Source organism: Bubalus kerabau, chromosome 13 (genome assembly GCF_029407905.1).
Source record: "Bubalus kerabau isolate K-KA32 ecotype Philippines breed swamp buffalo chromosome 13, PCC_UOA_SB_1v2, whole genome shotgun sequence".
Classification (NCBI taxonomy): Eukaryota; Metazoa; Chordata; class Mammalia; order Artiodactyla; family Bovidae; genus Bubalus; species Bubalus kerabau.
The window spans coordinates 52617917-52638691 of NC_073636.1; the positions used below are offsets into that span (position 1 = coordinate 52617917).

General features: G+C 48.5%; 3 protein-coding genes across 11 annotated transcripts in view; all 3 read right to left on the minus strand.

Annotated features, from left to right (window-relative positions):
• Window positions 1-9174: 9174 nt before the first annotated feature.
• Window positions 9175-11501, minus strand: MRPS26 (mitochondrial ribosomal protein S26). Of its 2 annotated transcripts, XM_055544362.1 has the most exons (4): window positions 11230-11492; window positions 10989-11135; window positions 10778-10901; window positions 9175-9405 (listed from the first exon to the last, which is right to left on the minus strand). In XM_055544362.1, exons 1-4 carry the CDS (start codon window positions 11439-11441, stop codon window positions 9271-9273), a joined length of 618 nt encoding a protein of 205 aa, XP_055400337.1. In that variant the 5' UTR covers window positions 11442-11492; the 3' UTR covers window positions 9175-9270. The 2 variants fall into 2 exon arrangements, with proteins under 2 accessions (XP_055400337.1, XP_055400339.1); XM_055544364.1 differs by lacking the exon at window positions 10778-10901 and having other exon boundaries at window positions 11230-11501.
• Window positions 11502-11628: 127 nt separating this feature from the next.
• On the minus strand, window positions 11629-19163 carry LOC129625692 (progonadoliberin-2). The gene is made up of 4 exons (XM_055544367.1): window positions 18534-19163; window positions 17954-18010; window positions 12572-12726; window positions 11629-12428 (listed from the first exon to the last, which is right to left on the minus strand). The coding sequence occupies exons 1-4, from the start codon at window positions 18554-18556 to the stop codon at window positions 12220-12222; spliced, it is 444 nt and encodes a 147-aa protein (XP_055400342.1). The 5' UTR covers window positions 18557-19163; the 3' UTR covers window positions 11629-12219.
• Window positions 19164-19292: 129 nt separating this feature from the next.
• PTPRA (protein tyrosine phosphatase receptor type A) overlaps window positions 19293-20775 on the minus strand; it is a 172791-nt gene continuing 171308 nt past the window's right edge. For all 8 annotated transcript variants that reach the window (XM_055544336.1, XM_055544333.1, XM_055544335.1 and 5 more), the window contains 2 exons: window positions 20571-20706; window positions 19293-19929 (listed from right to left, as the gene is read on the minus strand). In XM_055544336.1, coding sequence (XP_055400311.1) covers window positions 19855-19929; window positions 20571-20706 — 211 coding nt within the window. In that variant the 3' untranslated portion in view covers window positions 19293-19854. The remainder of the gene's footprint in view (window positions 19930-20570; window positions 20707-20775) is intronic.

Sequence of the window (20775 nt, forward strand, 5' to 3'; positions counted from 1 at the left end):
AAAAAGCAAAATGGCTGTCTGGGGAGGCCTTACAAATAGCTGTGAAAAGAAGAGAAGTGAAAAGCAAAGGAGAAAAGGAAAAATATAAGCATCTGAATGCAGAGTTCCAAAGAATAGCAAGAAGAGATAAGAAAGGCTTCCTCAGCGATCAATGCAAAGAAATAGAGGAAAACAACAGAATGGGAAAGACTAGAGATCTCTTCGAGAAAATTAGAGATACCAAGGGAACATTTCATGCAAATATGGGCTCGATAAAGGACAGAAATGGTATGGACCTAACAGAAGCAGAAGATATTAAGAAGAGGTGGCAAGAATACACAGAAGAACTGTACAAAAAAGATCTTCACAACCCAGAAAATCACAATGGTGTGATCACTGACCTAGAGCCAGACATCCTGGAATGTGAAGTCAAGTGGGCCTTAGAAAGCATGACTACAAACAAAGCTAGTGGAGGTGATGGAATTCCAGTTGAGCTATTTCAAATCCTGAAAGATGATGCTGTGAAAGTGCTGCACTCAATATGCCAGCGAATTTGGAAAACTCAGCAGTGGCCACAGGACTGGAAAAGGTCAGTTTTCATTCCAATCCCAAAGAAAGGCAATGCCAAAGAATGCTTAAACTACCGCACAATTGCACTCATCTCACATGCTAGTAAAGTAATGCTCAAAATTCTCGAAGCCAGGCTTCAGCATTATGTGAACCGTGAACTTCCAGATTTTCAAGCTGGTTTTAGAAAAGGCAGAGGAACCAGAGATCAAATTGCCAACATTCACTGGATCATCAAAAAAGCAAGAGAGTTCCAGGAAAACATCTATTTCTTTTTTTTTTTTTCTTTCTATTTCTGCTTTATTGACTATGCCAAAGCCTTTGACTGTGTGGATCACAATAAACTGTGGAAAATTCTGAAAGAGATGGGAATCCCAGACCACCTGACACGCCTCTTGAGAAACCTATATGCAGGTCAGGAAGCAACAGTTAGAACTGGACACGGAACAACAGACTGGTTCCAAATACGAAAAGGAGTACGTCAAGGCTGTATATTGTTACCCTGCTTATTTAACCTATATGCAGAGTACATCATGAGAAATGCTGGACTGGAAGAAGCACAAGCTGGAATCAAGATTGCTGGGAGAAATAATAGCCTCAGATATGCAGATGACACCACCCTTATGGCAGAAAGTGAAGAGGAACTAAAAAGTCTCTTGATGAAAGTGAAAGAGGAGACTGAAAAAGTTGGCTTAAAGCTCAACATTCAGAAAACTAAGATCATGGCATCTGGTGCCATCACTTCATGGGAAATAGATGGGGAAACAGTGTCAGACTTTATTTTTTGGGGCTCCAAAATCACTGCAGATGATGACTGCAGCCATGAAATTAAAAGATGCTTACTCCTTGGAAGGAAAGTTATGACCAACCGAGATAGCATATTGAAAAGCAGAAACATTACTTTGCCAATAAAGGTCTATCTAGACAAGGCTATGGTTTTTCCAGTGGTCATGTATGGATGTGAGAGTTGGACTGTGAAGAAAGCTGAGCGCCGAAGAATTGATGCTTTTGAACTGTGGTGTTGGAGAAGACTCTTGAGAGTCCCTTGGACTGCAAGGAGATCCAACCAGTCCATTCTAAAGGAGATCAGTCCTGGGTGTTCTTTGGTAGAAATGATGCTAAAGCTGAAACTCCAGTACTTTGGCCACCTCATGCAAAGAGTTGACTCACTGGAAAAGACTCTGATGCTGGGAGGGATTGGGGGCAGGAGGAGAAGGGGACGACAGAGGATGAGATGGCTGGATGGCATCACCGACTTGATGGATGTGAGTCTGAGTGAACTCCGGATGTGAGTCTGAGTGAACTCCGGGAGCTGGTGATGGACAGGGAGGCCTGGTGTGCTGCGACTCATGGGGTGTCAGAGTCAGACACGACTGAGCGACTGAACTGTCTGAACTGAACTGTCACTGTCTTTGTGAGGCTGCCCTCTGCTGGCCACATGGGCAGCTGCAGAGTGGATCTGAGTTTCCTCCAGCAATTGATTCTCAGTTTGACTGTATTTGGCATATAATTCTTTTGAGGAATCACCATACTATTTTAATTCATGGTATGAGTTTGAGGTCATTCTCTAGTTTCACTAAAAATAGTATTTAACATGTGTTGAGCACCAAGCCCCAAGCACTGAACTTAGCTTTACATGAATGTCTCATTTATTCACAACAATCTTACAGGTATCAGTATTATTTCTACTTTACTTTTAGGAAACTGAGGAATAGAGAGACTAAGAAGTGTTCCTCAAAACACTCAAAGTAGTAAGAAGGGGAGCTGGGCTTCAAATCCGGGCAGACTGCAGCAGGTTTGCTACACTAAGCTAGGTAGCCTCTCACAGTGTTTCTCTATTTTTAATTTATTCATATCGATTTCTGGATTGAAGCAATGAGTGAGGCAATCATGCAAACACTCTCATATCTCTTGGAGATTTTTTATTTCTCCAATAAATTCACAAAAGTGTCCAGAAAGCCACAAGCTGTGACCCAATTAGCTCAAGTCATCCCCAAATTAGTCTTCTGGAGCAGTCTACTTGCAAAAATCATCCAAAAGCAAAAACTTAAATTTTGCCAGGTCAGGAAGTAACTGAAATACTAGCAATTTGCTGTTATTGGCTATATGATTTTTATTTATTTTTATTGAAGTATATAATTGATTTATAACGTTATGTTAGTTTCAGGAATACAGCAAAGTGATTCAGATATATACATCCAAATCAGCACGTGGGCTCAGTAGTTGTAGCAGATAGGCTTAGTTGTCCTGTGGTATGTGGAATCTCCCTGGACCAGGGATCAAACCTTTGTTCTTTGCATATGTATAATATGCTCAGACGCTCAGTCATGTGCAACTCTCTGCGACCCCATGGACTGTAGCCTGCCAGGCTCCTCTATCTGTGGGATTTTCCAGGCAAGAATACTGGAGTCAGTTGCCATTTCCTTCTCCAGGGGATTTTCCCAACCCAAAGATCAACCTGGGTCTCCTGCATTGCACGCAGATTCTTTATCAACTGAGCCACCAGGGAAGGCCAAGTATAAATATACATATATGTGTGTGTATATTTAAATATATATCTTTATATACACATATATAACATTATTTATATTTTTGGCTGTGCTGGGTCTTTGTTGCTGCACGCAGGCTTTCTGCACTTACAGCGAGTGGGTGCTTCTCTCTAGTTGCAGTACATGGGCTTCTCATTGTGGTGGCTTCTCTTGTTGCAGAACATGGGCTCTAGACACGTGGTTTTCAGTAGTTACAGCATGTGGGCTGTTGTGGCACACAGGTTTAGTTGCCCCAAGGCGTGTGGAATCTTCTCGGACCAGGGTCAAACCCTTTTCCCTCGCATTGGTAGGTGGATTCTTAACCACTAAACCACCAGGGAAGTCCTGTATTCTTTTTCATTATAGGTTTTTACAAGATACTGAATATAGTTCCCTGTGCTATATGGATCTTTGTCGGTTATCTATTATATATATATATATATATATTATATATATATATATATATATATATATATATAGTAGTGTATATTTTGGAGAAGGCAAGGGCAACCCACTCCAGTACTCTTGCCTGGAAAATCCCATGGATGGAGGAGCCTGGTGGGTTGCAGTCCATGGGGTCGTGAAGAGTCGGATATGACTGAGAGACTTCACTTTCACTTTTCACTTTTCTGCACTGGAGAAGACAATGGCAACCCACTCCAGTGTTCTTGCCTGGAGAATATCAGGGACGGTGGAGCCTGGTGGGCTGCTGTCTATGGGATCGCACAAAGTTGGACACGACTGAAGTGACTTAGCAGCAGCAGCAGTGTGTATTTGCTTATCCCAAACTCCCAATTTATTCCTTCCCCTGATCTTTCTCCATTGGTAATCATAAGATTGCTTTCTATGTCTGGGTCTGTTTTGGAAATAAGTTCATTTGTATCTTTTTTTTTTTTTGGATTCCACATGTAATTAATATGATATTTGTCTTTGTCTGACTTACTTCACTTAGGATGATAATATCTAGGTCCATCCATATTTCTGCAAATGGCATTATTTCATTCTTTTTTTGTGGCTGAGTAATATTCCATTATATATAATGCAATATCTATATTGGAAGCCATATATATATTATTATATATATAACGGAAGCCATATATACATATGACATCCCTAGCTCAGTCTATAAAGAGTCTGCCCACAATGTGAGAGACCCAGGTTGGATCCCTGGGTCAGGAAGATCCCCTGGAGAAGGAAATGGCAACCCACTACAGTATTCTTGCCTGGAAAATTCCATGGACGGAGGAGCCTGGCAGGCCACAGTCCATGGGGTCACAAAGAATTGGACACAACTGAGCCACTAACACACACACACACACACACACACACACACATATATATACCACATCTTCTTTATCCATTCATCTGTCGATGGACACTTAGGTTGCTCATGTCTTGGCAACTGTAAATAGTGCTATGCACATTGGGGCGTGTGCATCTTTTATAATTAGAGTTTTCCTCTCTTCTGGATATATGCCCAGGAGTGGGATCATACGGCAACTGTTTTTAGTTTTTTTTAAAGAAACTCCATACTGGTCTCCATAGTGGCTGCACTAACTTACATTCCCACCAACAGTGTATGGGTGGAGGGGGGGTTTTCTTTTCTCCACATTCTCTCCAACATTTATTATTTGTAGATTTTTTAAATGTGAGGGAATAATGATTTATTGAAGGCCTACTATGAGCCAAGTGACTTATTTGTAGACCTTTTGATGATGGCTGTTCTGATCAGTATGAGGTGATCCCTCATTGTAATTTTGATTGCATTTCTCTAGTAATTAGTGGCTCAGTGCTAAAGAATCCACCTGCCAATGCAGGAGACTTGGGTTCGATCCCTGGGTTGGGAAGATCCCCTGGAGAAGGAAAGGGCAACCCTCTCCAGTATTCTTGCCTGGGAAATCCCATGGCCAGAGGAGCCTGGTGGGCTACACTTAATGGGATCACAAAGAATCAGGCATTACTTAGCGACAGAGCATGCACACACCAGTTACTCATCCATAGCTTTCAGTTCCACAGGAGGCTGGAAGTGAAGTGAAGTGAAGTGGCTCAGTCATGTCCGACTCTTAGCGACCCCATGGACTGCAGCCTACTAGGCTCCTCCGTCCACGGGATTTTCCAGGCAAGAGGACTGGAGTGGGGTGCCTGCACATATTTCCCAGCTTTCCTTGACAGCTGGCTTCCATTGTGACAATAACATGGGAGTCACTGACAAGATCTAAGGACAGAGAAGGGGCACATGCACATTTCTCCTCAGCTTCTGGCCCTTTTGGCAGCTGCAGCAGCAGTGGAGGTGGCCAAGTGTGGCTCCTGCATTCCTTCCTGCACAGGGGCTGCAGTTCCAGCTGCAGCACCAGCACTTGCAGGCTCGGCTCTGGCACTGACGGCCAAGGTGCAGTAGCCAAGGTTGACGTTTACAGCTCAGACACAAAGCCCCACTCAGACCGTCTTCTCCTCCAGTAGCCAGAATTTAAAAAAGAAACGAAGAGCATGAATACGACATTTCCCTCAGTGAGGGGAAAATGCCAGAGAACGGTGGAAGATTGCTGAGCACCAGTGATGCACTCACTGCCGAGCACTGCTGATTGTGAGCACATAACCCCCACGACCACGCAGCACTGCCCTTCCCCACGCCACTGAGTTGGGCCCTGTGGCAGGATGCTGTTCCTCCTTACAGGTGCTTGATCTCAAGGCCTTGTAGACTTCACTTCGAATTTATCCAGACCATGCTGTTTTTTGATATGGATATTCACATTTATAGCTTATATGCACTTACCTGCACTGAGGAAACAGTCATCAAAGCACCCCTCAAGAGAAATGCCTGCTTGTCTCAAGATTTGGGATTGCAAATATCACCTTTAATTTCCTATTTGGATTTCAGCAATCAGCTAGCCTTGGATCCTAGGTATCCATTTCACTTCAGTATTTGTTGGGGAAATAATCACAGGGTTAAGTTCAGGGGGAACTTTCCCAAAGATTTCTGGGAATATTAATAGTGGATACACACAGAAAATCTTGTGTATTCTGGAAAAATATGGGTGAATGACGTTAGGCTTACTCAGGCCTAGTTCCTTGATGGAACAGTATAAGGAGGCATCTGGCACCCACTCATGTGGCAAGCTCATTCTTTTTCTGTCCACTTGGATTACTACCAGCAATATAGTAGTAGGATACCACCCTGGCAGCAGTGTATCACCTCAGCCAGGGACTGAACCCAGGCCACAGCAATCAAAGTTCTAACCACTAGACCGCCTGGGAAAATACTGCTCACTCAGCAAAGCTCTGGGGGTCAGCATACCTCTCCCAAGTCAAACACAGGTTTTACTTGTTCCCTGCCCTCTCTACACCGCATTGTAGACCTCTTCAAATCTTGGTGAAAGCATTTACATTTGGGTGTTGTGCTTCAGATGCATTTATTGGGTAGCCCTCGAATCTACTACTCACAAGTGGGGCCTCAAACAAGAGGTTCTCTACGTGATACAAGTTCACATAGTCTGCAGCACATACAAGCTGAATCTGCAACTTGAAGTCAAGAATCAGAGACCATGGTTACCTATCAGGATTCTACTGGAGATTAGGCATGTTCATGGGACACCTATCTGCAGCGTGGACTGGGCATGACGTGACAGCTGACCTGTGCACCTAGCAGCATTCTACAACCAATCAGATGCAGGTACAGTTGAGATTGGGCCTGAGTTGCCTGCTGCTGCTGCTAAGTCGCTTCAGTCGTGTCTGACTCTGTGCGACCCCACAGATGGCAGCCCACCAGGCTCCCCTGTCCCTGAGATTCTCCAGGCAAGAACACTGGAGTGGGTTGCCATTGCCTTCTCCAACTAAACTGGCTATTTGTACCTAAACCAATGAGATGGCTGTGGGTGAAGAAAATGTTCAAGGTTGGTTTACAGGTAGCTCTGCATGACATGCTGACATCAGCAGTGAATAGTAAGGAATTACAGCCCTATATGCAGGACACTAGTAAAGGAAACATGGCCCAAAGTCAGATTCAAGAAGGTATGACACTCTCCTGTACCTGAAGACAGACGGCTTGTCTGGATCCTGATAGAGGACCAGGGACTTGTCCAAAATGAAACTGAACTTCCCCCAACAGGCTCAATGTCCCATGTGAAAGTGTACCAAAGATTTCCTCAAAGTTCAAGGCTGTGGGCACAATCTTGGTCCACAACGTGTGCCTATCAGCCCTCACCCTAGAAATTGCACTGAGCACCTGAAATCCAGGGCCCCACTATGCTGTGCCTGGGCTCAGTGCCAGGGAAGAGAAGAGCTATTGATCAGCCTGAGGGAGGCCGTTGCCCTCAATGGTGCAGTGCCCTGATGGGGACTGAGTCCTAGGTCCTCTGCTTATACCTCTATTAGCCACTTCCCTACCTGAATGTGAGCGATTACCCACTTTCCCTCAAAGGTCTTTGTGCTGTATGGTTCTTAGACCCTGTTTACAACGTGGGAGTTAGAGAAAGATGGTTTTTTCCCTCTGGTGGTATTCAGTGAATGTGGCAAAGGGACAGAAGCTCTGGTTCAGAGAAATATTTCTCTTCCTCATCCTGGATGTTCTTTGAGGGCCTGCATCTGAGTAAGGGCCGTGGACCTATATGCCCACTTATTCAACCTTGTGAACTTTAATCACAAGTACTCGTTTGCTCCAAGTACTTGACAAGTGGGGTCTTCCTGTCTTCTGTCTTGGGCACACCACTCCCTGGCCAGCAAAACTCAGCGTCAAGCAGAGGCAGGTCTTTGGTCAGTGGTTGCTTTATGTTTCACTTACTGGGTGATACCTGACTGGAGCCTGAAAGCCCTGTATAAGGAAGGGGTCAGCAAACTTCTGTAGTCATATAAGACTTCCCCAGGTGTCCAGTGGTTACGACTCCATGGTTCCACTGCAGGTGGCCTGGGTTCAATCCCTGGTAGGGGAAGTTTGACATACAGGAAAAAAAAAATTATATAATGGGGGGGGGGGGGCGGGAGGGGAGATAAATTAGGAGCTTGGGATTAAAATATACACACTACTATATATATAAAATGGATAACAAGGACCCACTGTATAGTACAGGAAACTGTACTATATATTTTTTAAATTTTTTTTATTTTACAACATAATCTTCATTATGTTGTGATAACCTATGATAGAAAGGAACCTAAAAGATGTGTGTATGTGTGTGTGTATATATATATAACTGCATCACTTTGCTGTACACCTGAAACTAACACATAAATCAATGATATTTCAATTAAAAAATCATATCAATATTTTAGACTTTGCAAGTCATAAGGTCTCTGTTGCATCTGTTCATCTCTGCCATTGCAGTATGAAAGCAGTCAATGAATGGGTGTGGCTGTGTTCCAATATACTCTCTTCATTACAGCAGGCGGGATCTTTGGTTGTGGAGTGTACTCTCCAGTTGCAGCATTGTGACCTCTAGAATGCAGGGGCTTAAGTAGTCCCAGAGCGGGGGCTCAGTTGCCCTTAGCATGTGGGATCTTAGTTCCTCAACCAGGGATTGAACCTGCATCCTCTGCACTGGAAGGCAGATTCTTAACCACTGGACCACCAGGGAAGTCTCTGTGTTTCAATATATTTTATCCACAAAAACAAGCAATAGGCCAGATTTTGTCCAAGGACTGCAATATGCCAACCACCGATCTTAAGGATACTCAGGAGACAACCTGGCTGTTGAGGGGACTAAGCTTCTCTGTGAGACAGAAACTTCTCAGGCCTGGTGCTTTACTGAGAGTTGCACATGGCACCCCACTCCAGTACTCTTGCCTGGAAAATCCCATGGACGGAGGAGCCTGAAAGGCTGCAGTCCATGGGGTCGCTAAAAGTCAGACACGACTGAGCAACTTCACTTTCACTTTTCACTTTCATGCATTGGAGAAGGAAATGGCGACCCACTCCAGTGTTCTTGCCTGGAGAGTCCCAGGGACGGCAGAGCCTGGTGGGCTGCTGTCTATGGGGCCGCACAGAGTCGGACACAACTGAAGTGACTTAGCAGCAGCAGCAGAATACAGTACTGCGTGTGTGGAGCTTCTGACCAAGCAGCAGGAGCTGAGGCCCCAAAGTGAAGCCTGCACTGGAATAGGTAGAACCTTTTCCTTCATCAGAAACACCAACTGCTTTATTTCAGATCAGGCCCAACCCCTTTACTTCCATGGTCCCTGGGTGGGTACTGTCCTCACTGGGACCTCAGGAGCCCTTGTGCTGTGGCGTGACCACCAGCCCCTCTCTGGTGACGGCCCAGTTGTAGCTCTTGGGGGAGTCCAGAGCTTCTTCCACCCGCGCCTCCAGATTCTCTCGGGTGATGAAGTTTTTTGCGTCCTCCTATTGGAAAAGATGAAAGTGAAAGAGGAGAGTGAAAAAGTTGGCTTAAAACTCAACAGTCAGAAAACTAAGATCATAGCATCTGGTCCCATCACTTCATGGCAAATAGATGGGGAAACAGTGTCAGACTTTATTTTTTTGGGGCTCCAAAATTACTGCAGATGGTGGCTGTAGCCATGAAATTAAAAGACACTTGCTCCTTATAAGAAAATTTATGACCAACCTAAACAGCATATTAAAAAGCAGAGACATTACTTTGCCAGCAAAGGTCTGTCTAGTCAAAGCTATGGTTTTTCCAGTAGTCATATATGCATGTGAGAGTTGGACTATAAAGAAAGCTGAGCTCCAAAGAATTGATGCTTTTGAACTGTGGTATTGGAGAAGACTCTTGAGACTCCCTTGGACAGCAAGGAGATCCAACCAGTCCATCCTAAAGGAAATCAGTCCTGAATATTCATCGGAAGGAGTGATGCTGAAGCTGAAACTCTAATACTGTGGCCACCTGATGCAAAGAACTGACTCATACAAAAAGACCCTGATGCTGGGAATGACTGAAGGTGAGAGGATGACAGAGGACGAGATGGTTGGATGTCATCACTGACTCTATGGACATGAGTTTGAGTAAGCTCCAGGAGTTAGTGATGGACAGGGAAGCCTGGCTTACTGCAGTCCATGGGGTTGCAAAGAGTTGGACACGACTGAACTGAACAGAATTGGAAAAGAGAAAATTCAGCTGAATGGGAGCCCCCAGAACAAGCCTCCCAGCTTTTAGCCCACTGAGGGAGGGGCTCCAGCTCTTCCATGGGAAAGATGTCTGGCGCCCAGGTCTTCTCTGAGCGCCTGGGTGATCTTCCAGTGGAAGAACATCAGGCAGATTTGTCACCTTGTTTTAAGACGCTCATTCCCTGAACACTTAGGCCAAAACCCAGGCACACCAGCTGCGACACTTCACTGGGCGGAATCAGTCTCAGAGTTGTCTAGGTCTCTCCATCTCTCTCAAATCGTCCTTCTCCCTCTATCAAGCCTCATCCATTCTCTCTGGATCACTGCTAATTGGTCTCGCTGCTTTAAGTCTCACACCTGCCATCTCACGCCAAAACGTTTAAGCTTCGGTGACTTTCTCATCTTCAGGACAAAGTATAAACTCCTAGGGAAACGCGGAGGCCGTCTCACAGACCCCGTCTAGCCACGTGAATACTGCAGTGGCAACTTGACAGGCGCTCTCGCTGCACGCCTCCGCTCCCAAACCCTCACCTGCGAGCCCCGTCTCAAGACTCAAGGCTACTCTCTTTCCTCTGCACGTAGTTGCATATCCCGCCCCCGCTCACCGCGCGCTGGTCTAGCAGCCCCACCGTCTGGAGACGCGGCCCACCTGCAGCTGCAGCACTTCCCGCTCCTTGAGCCGGGCCCAGGCCTCCGCCTCTCGGGCTTCCCGGGCCGCCTCCTCCGCTTGCCGCAGCTCCTGCTCCCGCGCCTCCTGCCGCAGCCTGGCCATCCTGGGAGGGGCGAGAGGCCCAGACTGAGCGTGGCTGGGTGTCTCGGGGCCGGTCAGGCGGCCCCGCCCCGCCTCCTGCCCCACTCACCGCAGCTCATGCAGCCGTTGGTTCTCCGCCTGGTTCCAGGCCATCAGCTCGCGGTGCTCAGCGGCATCCTGCAGCGCCTTGCGCTCTGCCAAGACACCGGCCCGGGCCTCGTGCACCTTCCTGCGCACCTCGGTCACGAACTCCTGTCTGGACGGAAACGCGCCCAGGGTCGGGACTGTTTTCAACTGCCCGCACTAACACACACGCCAGAGGGCGCCGCCTCCTCATGCATCACACATACCTGAGGGCGCGCACCGTCTGGCGGTACTGCCGGTAACGCTCTGTCAGCACGAAGAATTCCGCAGGATCCACGGCGGGCGGGGTCGCCACGCGCCCGATCTTGGACTTGGCCGGCGGATCGTGGCGGGTTTTTCGGCCGCGCGCGAGGAGCAGAAACTGGGCAGCAGAGCGGCCAAAGGGCCGCGCGCCAAGGGTGCTCAGTGCGCGCAGCATGGCGAGACTGCTCCGCCTCTGGCACTCCGCAGGGAATCATGGGGGCCCGGAAGTGGCCGCGGGGCACCACGGGACGTGTAGTCCGCGGGCTCCGCCCCAACTCTGTGGAGCCCGCAGTTTTGCTTCCGCCCCGGGCCGGGAACCTGGCTATTGTCCTCCGCAGGGTCGGCTCCCGCCCGCGTGTCCGTGACCCGCATCCCTCCAGCTCCCATGCAGGGAGTAGGAATGAGGGAGAGAGGAGACCAAGAGAGAGAAGTGTCAGCAGGGGTGAGAGAAAGGAGAAAAAAAAGAGAACTCGATGCAAGAACTTTAGGGGTCTCACACCTTTATTGGAGGCGGCGGGGCGTGGCCCTCGGGGTCCAGTCTGCAGAAGGGGGCGGTCATCCCATGACGTTCTGGTCACCTGACCGCCGAACTGTGGCTTTACCCGCCCCCACTTCTCCGCCCCTCCTGTTTCTATTCCCTCTTTCTCCCCTCCCAGCTTGGCTTCTCTGCGCCGGAGCGGCCTACCGCGTTTTGCGACTCCCACGTCCTGTCGTTGCCCCTTGCCTCTTTAGAGGATTCAGCGTGCGGGTTTTCTAGCTCATTGGGCATACAGATTCTTTACCTACTGAGCCATCAGGGAAGCCCAACAGCAGGGACACAGGGGGCATCTCATCATAAATTGTCACTGTCATATCATCATAAATTGTTAGTATATCATAAATTGTCGAGAATTCTGGAGTATCAGATAACGGCGCCCATAGCTAGCTGTACCAGGAGGCATCTCAGTGGTGTATCATCCCCCGACCCCCTCAGTTCTTAGCTGGCCCTGTAGTGGCCAAGGGTGGGGGCCTTCCACTTTACTTACCAGCAGTGTCTGCACCAGGTGCTGCTTCCCACGGAGAAGCCACCGGGTCATGGTCTTGCTCTTCCAGGGCACACTGTCCTCAGGCCAAGCCAGAGCATCACTTGTGAGGGTATGGGCAATTTGGCCTGGGCTTTGAGCTGCAGTTCCCAGAACCTTTTCTTAGAAGGGAACTGAGGCTGTAGCCTGCCTTCCCCCACCCCACTCAAAGTTTGACATAGGGGAAAGAACCCCAACCAGCACCTTCTTCTTTCCACTTAGGCTGGGGAGATTCTTCACCTACCTGGGGGCCTAGGAGGATGCTGAGGGTCCCGGGGTAAGCTGGAGGCTCGTTTTCCTCCAGGATACCAGCCGTGGGACCAGTGTTGAGCCTTTGAGGGTCCAGGGTAGGTGGTCAGCAGCAGCAGGAGGCCTAGCCCAAAGCTGGCCATAGCAGGGCTGCTCCCATAGACAGTGGACAGCACTTGAGTCTGGCACTCCCAGACAGACCGCCTTCCTCTTCCTCCAGGGTCCCCTTGGACAACTGGCACTTCTAGGGCAGATTTATTGTCTCCTAATGTTCTTCTCTCATCCTATTATTGCTTCTTATCCCAGGACTACAGGGGTCTGGACTCTGAGCGCTCCTGGCAACGAGCCACCTCCCAGAGCCCCTGGGGCAGAGTCTCCCAACTTTGCCAGCTGAGGGCCCTCCCCAGTATGGCAGGCCTACCCTTTCTTTCCTCAGGGATCCTAGAAGTGAAGTTAGAGAGGGTGTAGGGGAGATGTCCAAGAGACAGGCAGCAGTGTGGAAGCACTTGGGCCCCCCGCCCCCCTCTCCCCCCCATGCTGGGAGACCTTTTCCTTGTGAGTTGCTTTCTCTTCCTTCCATGGCAATTGGGGATGTGAAATGGGTGTGTGGATACAGGGCCAAGGGCTTCTACCCTTTGTCCCTGCCACGCCAGGGGCAGTGGGCACAGGCATAGTGTTGCTGGCAAGAGATGAAGGAAAGGGGGCTTTTCTGGGTATGGGCCGGGGTAGAGGGGCTTGGGAGGGGGAAGAGGAGCAGTGTGCCATGCATCTAGAAGAGAGCTGCATCTGGACAAGCCTCAGCCTGGGGGAGGGTGGCTCTTCACTCACTGGGGGAGGGCTGTGGGCCAAGTGGCTCCTTGCAGGTGGCTCTTCCAGGCAGCAGCGGAACCCAGCCAGGCAGCCCCGAGATTTATTGAGCAGGTGGTTCTACCCCGTGCTCTGGGCCCGCAGGCTCCAATGACGTCTTGGTGGGGGAGAGCTTGCCACCAATCCTCTTCCCTTCCTAGTGTATGTTCAGCTGCTGGCCCTGGGGTCATCAGATGCCTCCTCCTCCCATCTTCCCAGGGATCTGAAATCATTGGACTCCTTCTTCAGCCTGGCCTGTGCCCGTGAGGTCTCATCGATCCACTTCCCTGGCTGCTTTCTCAAGCTCCTGCCCTTAGATCTAGAGACCTTTCACAGCCCTCTCTGACACACCAAATGGTGGCCCTGAGAGAGGCAACTCATGGGGTCTCCCTGAATCCCACCTAGCTCAGGGCTTTCCCTGGTAGAAAGGTTGGGGGCCAAAGAGGGAGGGGCCCAGCAGCTTGTTAATAAGTCTGAGGAGATCTATGACCACCCTTCCTGAGGGCTTGTTTGCCCACCTGTAAAATGGGTTGGGTGGGATAATCCTCCTCACACCTGGACACCAGGGTCGGGTCACTCCAGTGAAAGGAGCTTTGGGCGGGGCATAGCTATCCCCTCTCCTCCAAGATGGCCCCTCCTCCAAGCAAGCCCCTGATAGGGGGCCCTTTTAAAGGGGCAGTGCAGCCTTTGTGGGTCTTGCAGCCTTTGTGGGTCTATCTGCAGGTGGTAGGAATAATTCTGCCTCTCAAGGTTCCAACCACTTCTCATCCTGTGCTCAACCCAGGACCATCTCATGGAATTGGGCACAGCTGCCCTGGAATGCTAGAAACAGGCTTCTGCCTTAGTCTGCATCAGCTCAGCTTTCTGCCACCAGCCACCAGCCTCTGAGGGGCAGAGGCCAGTTTATGGGGTTACAGCCTATCTCTCTTTGGACAGCAATTTGAACACCAAGTGCAAGGGTAGGGTCAGGCTGGGCATTCACAGTGGCCAGACATCAGGAGAGCAGGTGCATTAAATCCTGTGGCAAAGACTGGGGAGATGACATCATGTGTACCTAGACTTCTGCCGCCCAGGCAGGAGGGCATGGGTCAGTTTCCAAACTGATTTACCGGAAATGAGTATTTGGACTGTATAATAAGTTAAATTGTTTGGGAAACAGACTTTTTCCCTTTATGTATTGGTTAACCAAGAAACTTTTAGGATAACATTTGCTTTGTTCAGTTCAGTCGCTCAGTCCTGTCCGACTCTTTGTGACCCCATGAGGCTTCCCTGTCCATCACCAACTTCCAGAGCCTGCTCAAACTCCAGAGCCTGTTGAGTCGGTGATGCCATCCAACCATCTCATTCTCTGTTGTCCCCTTCTCCTCCTGCCTTCAATCTTTCCCAGCATCAGGGTCTTTTCCAGTGAATCAGCTCTTCACATCAGGTGGCCAAAGTATTGGAGCTTCAGCTTCAGCATTACTCCTTCCAATGAATATTCAGGACTGATTTCCTTTAGGATTGACTGGTTTGATCTCCTTGCAGTCCAAGGGACTCTCAAGTCTTTCCTCCAGCACCACAGTTCAAAAGCCTCAATTCTTTGGTGCTCAGCTTTCTTTATGGTCCAACTCTCATATCCATACGTGACTACTGGAAAAACCACAGCTTTGACTACATGGACCTTTGTCGGCAAAGTAATGTCTCTACTTTTTAATATGTTGTCTAGGTTTGTCATAGCTTTTCTTCCAAGGAGCAAGCGTCTTTTAACTTCATGGCTTCAGTGACCATCTGAAGTGATTCTGGAGCCCAAGAAAATGAAGTCTGTCACTGTTTCCATTGTTTCCCCTTCTATTTGCCATGAAGAGACCAGATGCCATGATCTTAAGTTTTTTGAATGTTGAGTTTTAAACCAGCGTTTTCACTCTTCTCTTTCACTTTCATCAAGAGGTTCTTTAGTTCCTTTTTGCTTTCTGCCATAAGGGTGGTGTCATCTGCATATCTGAGGTTATTGATATTTCTTCCAGCAATCTTGATTCCAGCTTGTGTTTCATCCAGCCTGGAATTTCCCATGATGTACTCTGCATGTAAGTTAAATAAGCAGGGTGACAGTATACAGTCTTGACATACTCCTTTCCCAATTTGGAACCAGTCCATTGTTCCATGTCCAGTTCTAACTGTTGCTTCTTGACCTGCATACAGATTTCTCAGGAGGCAGGTAAGGTAGTCTGGTATTCCCATCTCTTGAAGAATTTTCCAGTTTGTTGGGATCCACACAGTCAAAGGCTTTGGCATAGTCAATAAAGTAGATGTTTTTCTGGAACTCTTGCTTTTTCTATGATCCAGTGGATGTTGGCAATTGGATCTCTAGTTCCTCTGCCTTTTCTAAATCCAGCTTGAACATCTGAAGTTCTAGGTTCATGTACTGTTGAGGCCTAGCTTGGAGAATTTTGAGCATTACTTTGCTAGTGTGTGCTGCTGCTGCTGCTAAGTCACGTCAGTTGTGTCTGACTCTGTGCGACTCCACAGACGGCAGCCCAATAGGCTCCTCTGTCCCTGGGATTCTCCAGGCAAGAATACAGGAGTGGGTTGCCATTTCCTCCTCCACTGCATGAAAGGGAAAAGTGAAAGTGAAGTCGCTCAGTTGTGTCTGACTCTTAGTGACCCCATGGACTGTAGCCTACCAGGCTCCTCTGTCCATGGGATTCTCCAGGCAAGAGTACTGGAGTGGGTTGCCATTGACTTCTCCATGCTAGCGTGTGAGATGAGTGCAATTGTATGTTGTTCGAACCATCTTTGGCATTGCCTTTCTTCGGGATTGGAAACATTTGCTTTGTGGGTTTAGTGCAAATGACTAAGTTCAGTAAACTAGCTTAATTCTGGTATGGGTTTACAAAATGTTTTATTCAAAGGTCCTGGTGTTCATCTTAAAAGAAGAATGGAATGCCTTTATTTTTTCTGTAATTTGAGTGTTATCATGCCTGAAAAATCCAAACATGAAGCTCTGGTCCCTTTCTCTCTGGCCACATACTCAGCCTTTTAGGAATATTTGCTGTCTGCTTCCAGATTATAAATTCTGGAATAGAATTCATCCTTGTATCCCTCTCAACAGGACACAGAAAGTCATTTGTTCACCACTGAACTCTTAACTCCTACTCAGCCCTGAGGCCACATCATTCCAGTCTGGGGGCTGCTGTAGCCAGCTGGAAAAGCAATTTTGAGTTGAATGCTCAGGTGCTGCAGCAGTAGAGTGGCACCCTCCCTGGGGCACCTTCTCCCCTCCCCCTCAGCAGGTGGCCTGGGTGAAGGATAGAGCATTAGCTAGAGTCTTGGCAACAGGACTGCAGTGGATGCTCCACGGTAAGGAACAAAATGGAGAAAAGCCAACATAGGCACTATTGGGGGTGTGTGTGTGTGTATGTGTATAGTGGGGAGGTCTGGGTTTGGTGCCGTGTGTGAACTATTGTGGGAGTGTGTGTGTGTGTGTAGCAGGGAGGTCTGTAGTTTTGGTGCCCAGTAAGGAACAAAATGGAACACGGGAACTATTGGGGGGAGAGTGTGAGTGTGTGTGTGGTGGGGAGGTCTGTAGCTTTGGTGCCCAGTAGAAGTAGAGCTGGGAAGGGTGGGGGCAGAGGATGCTGGAGGCTGCACAAAGGGCAGTGGGCTATGGTGACTGGGCAAACCCCTGGGTGTAGGAAGCCTGATCTGCTGCCTCTGGGCTACCCTGTGGAGTCACAGCAGGAAGCAGGGTGTGTGGACTGGAAGCTCACGACTGGAGAAAGGCTCAGGGTCCACAACACAGACTGCAGTAATGCCTGACCTCTGAGGAAGGGGCTGTGGAGGAAGGCAGTCACTACATCAAGGGGGGAGCTAGTGCACAGGAAGACTGGATCCTTGGGGCTCAGCACTGAGGATGAAGGGGTAAAAAAAGAATGTGTGGGAGTGAACTGAGGGTGGGGGTAGAGGATGAAGGAAAACCCAACACAGAGACTATCTGATGAAGTGATGTCTCTGAGTGTAGCAGGTCCCAGAGGTTTGGGGAGTGCGCTGCACATGGTCACAGGTGACAGGCTGAGGTGTAGGCACTGGGTGAAGTGGGCTTCCCTGCCCTTCCCATTTGTGCCACGTGAGCCTCAATACACTTCCCTTTGAGCCTGTCGGGTTTATGTCTCTTGATGCCAGGTGAGCCCTGAATAGCAGGAAAAGCGAGGTGGATAAGGAGTGATGAGGGAGAGAAGGGCTTGGATAACTCCCACTTGAAGATGTCTGTTTAGCAACCTGGGGATATGTTCACTGCATGGCTTGCTGACCCCAAGGCTTGCCCTCTTCCATGGGCTTGGACATGATCACACAGAGGCACCAACAGGTAGTATGCAAAGAGACAGGGTTTCCTTCCCAAGCACAGCACCCCTCAACAGAAATTCTTGAGATTTTTGTCTTTGCTTAATTTATCCCCACTTCTTATAAACCTATTGACTTTTGGGTTTATTGTCCCTTACAGTTCCTTGCTTCCTATAGGAGGCCCAGAGTACAAGAACCAACTTATACTACTTACCTCATGCAAGCTTTCAGAAGGTGATCTCTTGTGGCGCCCCTGCTCCCTGCAGACATCCTGAATATGTGGGGGGAATTTGGGTCACATCTTTAGTGCATCTTTGTTTGCCTGGAATCTGAGGCCCTCTGATCAGCTGCTCCGCTGACCTTTCCTTTTCACTCATCTGAGCTTCCAGCATCTCTCAGGTCCAGTTTAAGTGCTACCTACTCCCGGAAGCATGGACCACTGATCTCTGAGCATGCCTCCATGGGCCAGGCTGGAGTGCTACCTTTCACTTCTGACAGCCCCCAAGGTGCCCCTGGCTCCTCAAGAAATGCCCTGAGGGCTGCAAGGCTTTGTCAGCCCTGCACTTACAGTCATGGCAACTGGTTTCTTCTCCTGTTCCTGTGAGGGGCTGATCATAAGGAAAAGAGACTACAAACAGACACGCCCTCCCAGCTCTGCCCTCAACTAAAGACCACATTTCCCAGTGCCCTTTGTAGCTCAGTGTGGGCTTACAACTAGGGTTTAGCCAATAGGGTATGAGTGGAAGTGAAAAGTGCAATTTTTATTTCATGTCCTTAAAAATGAAATTGCTTACCCATGCTCTTTTTGCTTCTCCATGGGAAAAGACAGTGAGCTCAACTATCAGGATGAGAACAACGGCCTAAGGGTCTCTGGGACCATGAGATGAGGATACTGGGTCTCTAGACTGGGCAGACTGTTACATGAAAAATAAACAAAATGGATGTTCAACGTTTGCCTGGAATCTGAGGCCCTCTGATCAGCTGCTCTGCTGATCTTTCCTCCTTTTTATGCATCCATTTTATTTAACACACTCTGACAGGTTATGCTCAAACTCAAACTGGGATCTAGACTTTCACCAACGTGACCTCTGGATCTCAGGCACTTCTACGCAAGAGTTCTGGAAATGAGGACAGATATGTAAGGAAATGGAAGTTGTTTAACACAGTAAATGAGGATATAAACACCTACTCTGGACAAAGTGACATGATCCAGATCTGCAGCAGAGCACCAAGGACTAGAGAGGTCAAACTGATCCAGAGCCAAAAGCCAAGCCACCCCTCTCCTCCATGCCCCTGCACTCAGGGAAAGAGCGAGGACTCAGGCCATCTTCCCTAGGGAGTGAGGCTGGCTAGGACGACTGCACCAAATATATTCTGGGAGTGAAAGAAGGGGGTGGCAGCTACCTAAGAGGTAGAGGGACTGTGTATGTTGGAAAAAAGGCAGACTGTGCCCTCCCTGCAGCCAGCTAAGACAGGTAACAGTGGGCTAGGAGTGGCGCAGGAGAACCCAGCCCTGGACTGCCCCGGCCCACACAAAGGGAGAGACATTCCTCAGGGAGTCAAAGCTTTTATTACCTGATAATCCCTAGTGTGGTGCCAGAGATACCACTCTGGTCCCTTTACTCCCCATGGTGGGATGTGGGTGGTACGAGAAGGGGTCAAGGGTAGAGAGGGGAGAGATTATTTACAGAGCAGGAGGGGGACAGTGGTCTGACTGGGGGCACTGCGACAACCGATTTCCTCAAGAGCTCTAATAACTTTGTGCTTTTTTTTCCTTAGTTAATGCCTAGCTACCTGGAATGAGTTTTGTGTTTCTTCTTTAGGAAAAGATGTATTGATATAAACCAAAGAACAATCAAGCCCAATTTCCAGGCAGAGGATTTCATGATTTCAATCCAAACATCACACTATTTAATTCCCCAATAAAACATTGGAAAAAGGACTATCAGTGCTAACACATTTACATATAAAATCTCCACCTAATAGGTAATAGAAGCCTATGTACCAATTTCTAAAACAGTTGTAAGATATATACACAATTTAGGGTATATTAACAAAACAGAATATTACAAAATATTAAAGGCAATTCTCCTGTCCACGGGGCCTCATTGCCTCTCACTTGAAGTTGGCATAATCTGAGAACGCGTCAATATATTCCTGCACCACCTTGTAGCAGAACTCATACTGTTCCTGCAGAGTGAAAGTTGGGGGAAAAGGCCAGGGTTACTGAAGAGAGCAATATATCTGCAGCTCCTGACAAACCTGTTCTTTAAAAAATGGAAAATTAATAAGCACTTTTGCATTTCCACCTGAACCCTGATCTGCCTGCCTGAAGAATTCTGACAACATTCTTTTCTGGGCTGAGCGAAGCCACCTTCTCCAGAAAGCAGAGACTGGAGGTGCAAATGGTGGTCCTAGCCCTTCAGAGGTCAGACGTGAGTTCATATCTGAGCACACACTCAGTGCTTACTGGTCATCTAGACTGTCAAGAGAACTGCTGAAAGGGAGCTGAGGAAAGGAGGTAGTCCTGAGTTCTCCCCACCTCAGACCCGTGGAGAAGTGAAGAGCCCTGACAGGCACCCCTTCTAGTCTGCACTGAGGCCACCAGCATCTCTTACTGGTATGGGGCTAGGCTATGCCCCCAATGCTCTCCTGCCTCCCAAAGCTTATTCTGTTTTTCTGAGGCACCTTGAGCAAGAATGAGTCCGTGGTTACACAGCCTTCTCTCTACCAGATAGGCCCCTCAGAACAGCCTCCCCCTGAGCTGGCTCTGGCAGAGAGAAGCTGTGGATGGTGTGTGGTGGCATGGATAAATAGGCAGGGCAGCATACCAGTGTCTGGACCATGTGTGGCCTCTGCAGTCGCAGGCTCTTGACGGTCTGGAAGACATCCAAAATCCCCTCCGCTTTCACCCGTTCCAGGACTGTGCTCAGGGCACAGAAGGTCCCTGTCCGTCCTGCCCCCGCACTGTAACAAAGAGATACACTCATCACACCTGCGTGGTGCAAGGTAGCTAGAGAATCTGGGGTTAGCCAA

Excerpts from the sequence above, each read along its gene's own strand:
- MRPS26 (XM_055544362.1), bottom strand. The coding sequence starts at position 11,441 with ATGCTGCGCGCACTGAGCACCCTTGGCGCGCGGCCCTTTGGCCGCTCT. Across the intron at positions 11,136-11,229 it reads CAGACGGTGCGCGCCCTCAG|ACAGGAGTTCGTGACCGAGG; the intron begins GTATGTGTGATG and ends GTTTCCGTCCAG. Across the intron at positions 10,902-10,988 it reads CAACGGCTGCATGAGCTGCG|GATGGCCAGGCTGCGGCAGG; the intron begins GTGAGTGGGGCA and ends CGCCCCTCCCAG.
- LOC129625692 (XM_055544367.1), bottom strand. The coding sequence starts at position 18,556 with ATGGAGAAGCAAAAAGAGCATGG. Across the intron at positions 18,011-18,533 it reads GAGAAGCAAAAAGAGCATGG|GATGTCTGCAGGGAGCAGGG; the intron begins GTAAGCAATTTC and ends CCACATATTCAG. Across the intron at positions 12,727-17,953 it reads CTTCTGAAAGCTTGCATGAG|CCCTGCTATGGCCAGCTTTG; the intron begins GTAAGTAGTATA and ends CTATGGGAGCAG.